Consider the following 2,632-nt stretch of genomic DNA (forward strand, 5'->3'; position numbering starts at 1 on the left):
GGAGGGCGCCCCCGACTGCTTATCGCCACATCGGACAAGCAGCCCCTGCCGATGGACAAACGCTGGCCTGTTGAACCTGTTAAAGAACTGGTTAAGCTCTTTGGCACTTTCTTGACCCCCCCCCCCCCACATTTGGACCTGAAGTACCCAGTCGTCTGATTCTCTTCATCCCCTAACCCTGTCTAGTTCAAGTTTGCTCTTCACCCTCTCTCTGTAGCTTTTTTTTGTCTCTCTGTAGCTTTTTTTTGTCTCTCTGTAGCTTTTTTTTGTCCCTCTGCAGCTCTCTCTTCAGTTCCTTCTGGACTGACCTGGCCTCCTCTCCGTCCTTCGCCATGAAGACCCTCTTTCTCCTGTTGAGCAGAGCTTTAATGTCTTTATTAATCCATGGTTTGTTGTTGGAGAAGCAGTGTACCTTTTTGGCTTTTGGCTTTTTCCTTACAGAACCTGATGTAGTGTGTTGTGTAGTAGCAGAGACATTCCATGTCCTCCTTGAAGTCCTCTGTGAACGGCTCCCAGTCCTAGAGACAGTCCTGTCGATTCTTCACAGACTCGTCAAGTTCAAGGCTTTTATTGTCATGTGTATTTATAAAATACAATGAAATGCACTGTGCCCGGCACTCTCAGACATCAAGACATGACTTAAGACATAAGACAGTAAGACATTACAACAATATGACAGGAGACGTTTACAAAATAAGACATTAAGACACTATAGACACTACGAAATACGACATTAAGACATTAAGACATTACTCTCTCGTCCACACCTCCACAGTCCTAGTTTAGAAAGAGTGTGGGAAAGGGAAATGGAGTGAGAAAGAGAGAGGAGAGAGAAAGAGAGAGAGAGAGATGAGCGGTTGAAAAAGGGAGAGTTAGAGGACGAGTGGGAGGTGAGAACATTTCATAATTGTTTGCTGACGTGTCTGTCTGCGTTTTCACTTGTAAGTTGGCTTACTGAAATTGAATTAAATTGAGAGAGAGATAGTGAGAAAGGGAGAAGAACATCGAGAGAGAGAGAGAGAGAGAGAGAAAGAGAGAGAGAGAACTGTTCATCAAAATACTGTGCCACACTAGCAGATAAATATGTTCTATCCTGCCATACAAACAGATCACTTGCTCAATGAAGTTCTTCTACTGTACATAAATTGCTTGATTGATTGATTGGTTGATTGATTTGTTGATTGATTAACTGATTGGTTGGTTGGTTGATTGGTTGATTGATTGGGTGATTGATTAAATTGTTTTGCTCTTCTCATGAATTGTTTGTCTTGTTATTAACCTGCTTTGGCAATATTTATGGTGTATGCAGTAATCAAAACAAACTTTATTTGTGAAGCGCATTTCATACACAGAGGCAACACAATGTGCTTTACAGAGAGCAAAGGGGGTTGGACATAGATCCTCTCCCTACATTTTTCAGAGGGAAGCAAAAAACAGTTCACCCAGGGACTGAAATAGGTGACTTTCCGGGACCTAGGTATAGTACAAGAGGGTGAGACACTAGGGAGGAGAGAGGTAGACAGGGTTAGAAGCAGCACTGGACCTCTACAGGAATCACAGGGATTTCCATCGGACCATGGGTGGTGTGCAGATGACAAGGGGGTATCTACAGGACCTGGTTAGAGTACACTGTAAGAGGGAGAGACACTAGGGAGGAGAGACATGGTTAGTAGCCGCACTGGGCCTATAAAGTTATTTCAATTTAGAGAAATGGAGAGCAATAGAGAGAGAAAAAGAGAAAGAGTGAGAGATTAACAGAGAGAGAAAAGGAGGGGGGGGTAGAAACAGCTTGGACTCAATCTGTTCAACATGTTGTTTTTTTGCAGATTTCAGAGGTGTGTGTGTGTGTGTGTGTGCATGAGTATCTGTGACTGTTATTGGTTAATAAATCCAACCCCCCCCCCCCCCCCTCCTGAGCCCCCCTGTCTCTTGTCTCTGCAGGGCCTCCAGTTGGAGCCTTGCGGAAGTCGAGAGGCGGAGCCAAACCTCTCAGGGTCTACTGTGATTGGCCAGTCCGTGCTTTAAATTCTCTCCTTCCTTCTCTCTCTCTCTCTCTCTCTCTCATATGTCCCTCCCTCAATCTACAAACCACTCCCTTCCTCCCTCCCTCTCTCTTTTCCTCTCCCCCCCTCTCTCTCTTTCTCTCTCCCTCTCTCTCTCTCTCCCTTTATCTCTCTCTACCAACTGAAGGCCCATTCCCACCTTCCGGCCTCACCCACGTCTCATACAGCAGATCTGCACCTGCACCCCCACTCCCCTTCCCCCTCCCATCCCTCCCCCTCCCCCTCCCCCTCCTTCCGACCAGGCCCGGCTGCCATGGTAACCTCGGCTGTAACCGCCGCCGCGGAGGCCGCCGCCCGCTCCGCTCCGCCCTCCTCCACCTCGGCTGCCCAGCGCGACCTCTGACCCGTGTACCGGCAGGAAGACGAGGCCCTTGAACTACGAGCACTTCCTGTTTCTTGTGCAGTGGAGGACTGAGACTGAGGGATAGCGAAAGAGAGAGGGAGAGGAAGGGGTCGAAAGAGAGCGAGAGAGAAAGAGTGAAAGAGAGGAAGGGAGAGGGCGAGAGAGAAAGAGTGAAAGAGAGAGGAAGGAAGAGAGAGAGAGAGAGAATAATGACAGTGCAGCAGTG

The 2,632-nt window shown here is 47.8% G+C and overlaps 1 protein-coding gene across 1 annotated transcript in view; it reads left to right on the forward strand.

Annotated features, from left to right (window-relative positions):
* The window catches only part of LOC311327220 (somatostatin receptor type 5-like), a gene marked incomplete at both ends in the record, with an annotated part of 8,599 nt that extends 6,193 nt beyond the window's left edge, over positions 1–2,406 (forward strand). Inside the window, one exon of the mRNA XM_084460254.1 lies at positions 2,306–2,406. Within this exon, the coding sequence (XP_084316380.1) occupies positions 2,306–2,406 (101 nt within the window). The remainder of the gene's footprint in view (positions 1–2,305) is intronic.
* Between the last annotated feature and the right edge of the window lie 226 nt (positions 2,407–2,632).

The sequence above is a fragment of the Borostomias antarcticus genome, assembly GCF_949987555.1.
Source record: "Borostomias antarcticus genome assembly, chromosome: 31".
Lineage (NCBI taxonomy): Eukaryota > Metazoa > Chordata > Actinopteri > Stomiiformes > Stomiidae > Borostomias > Borostomias antarcticus.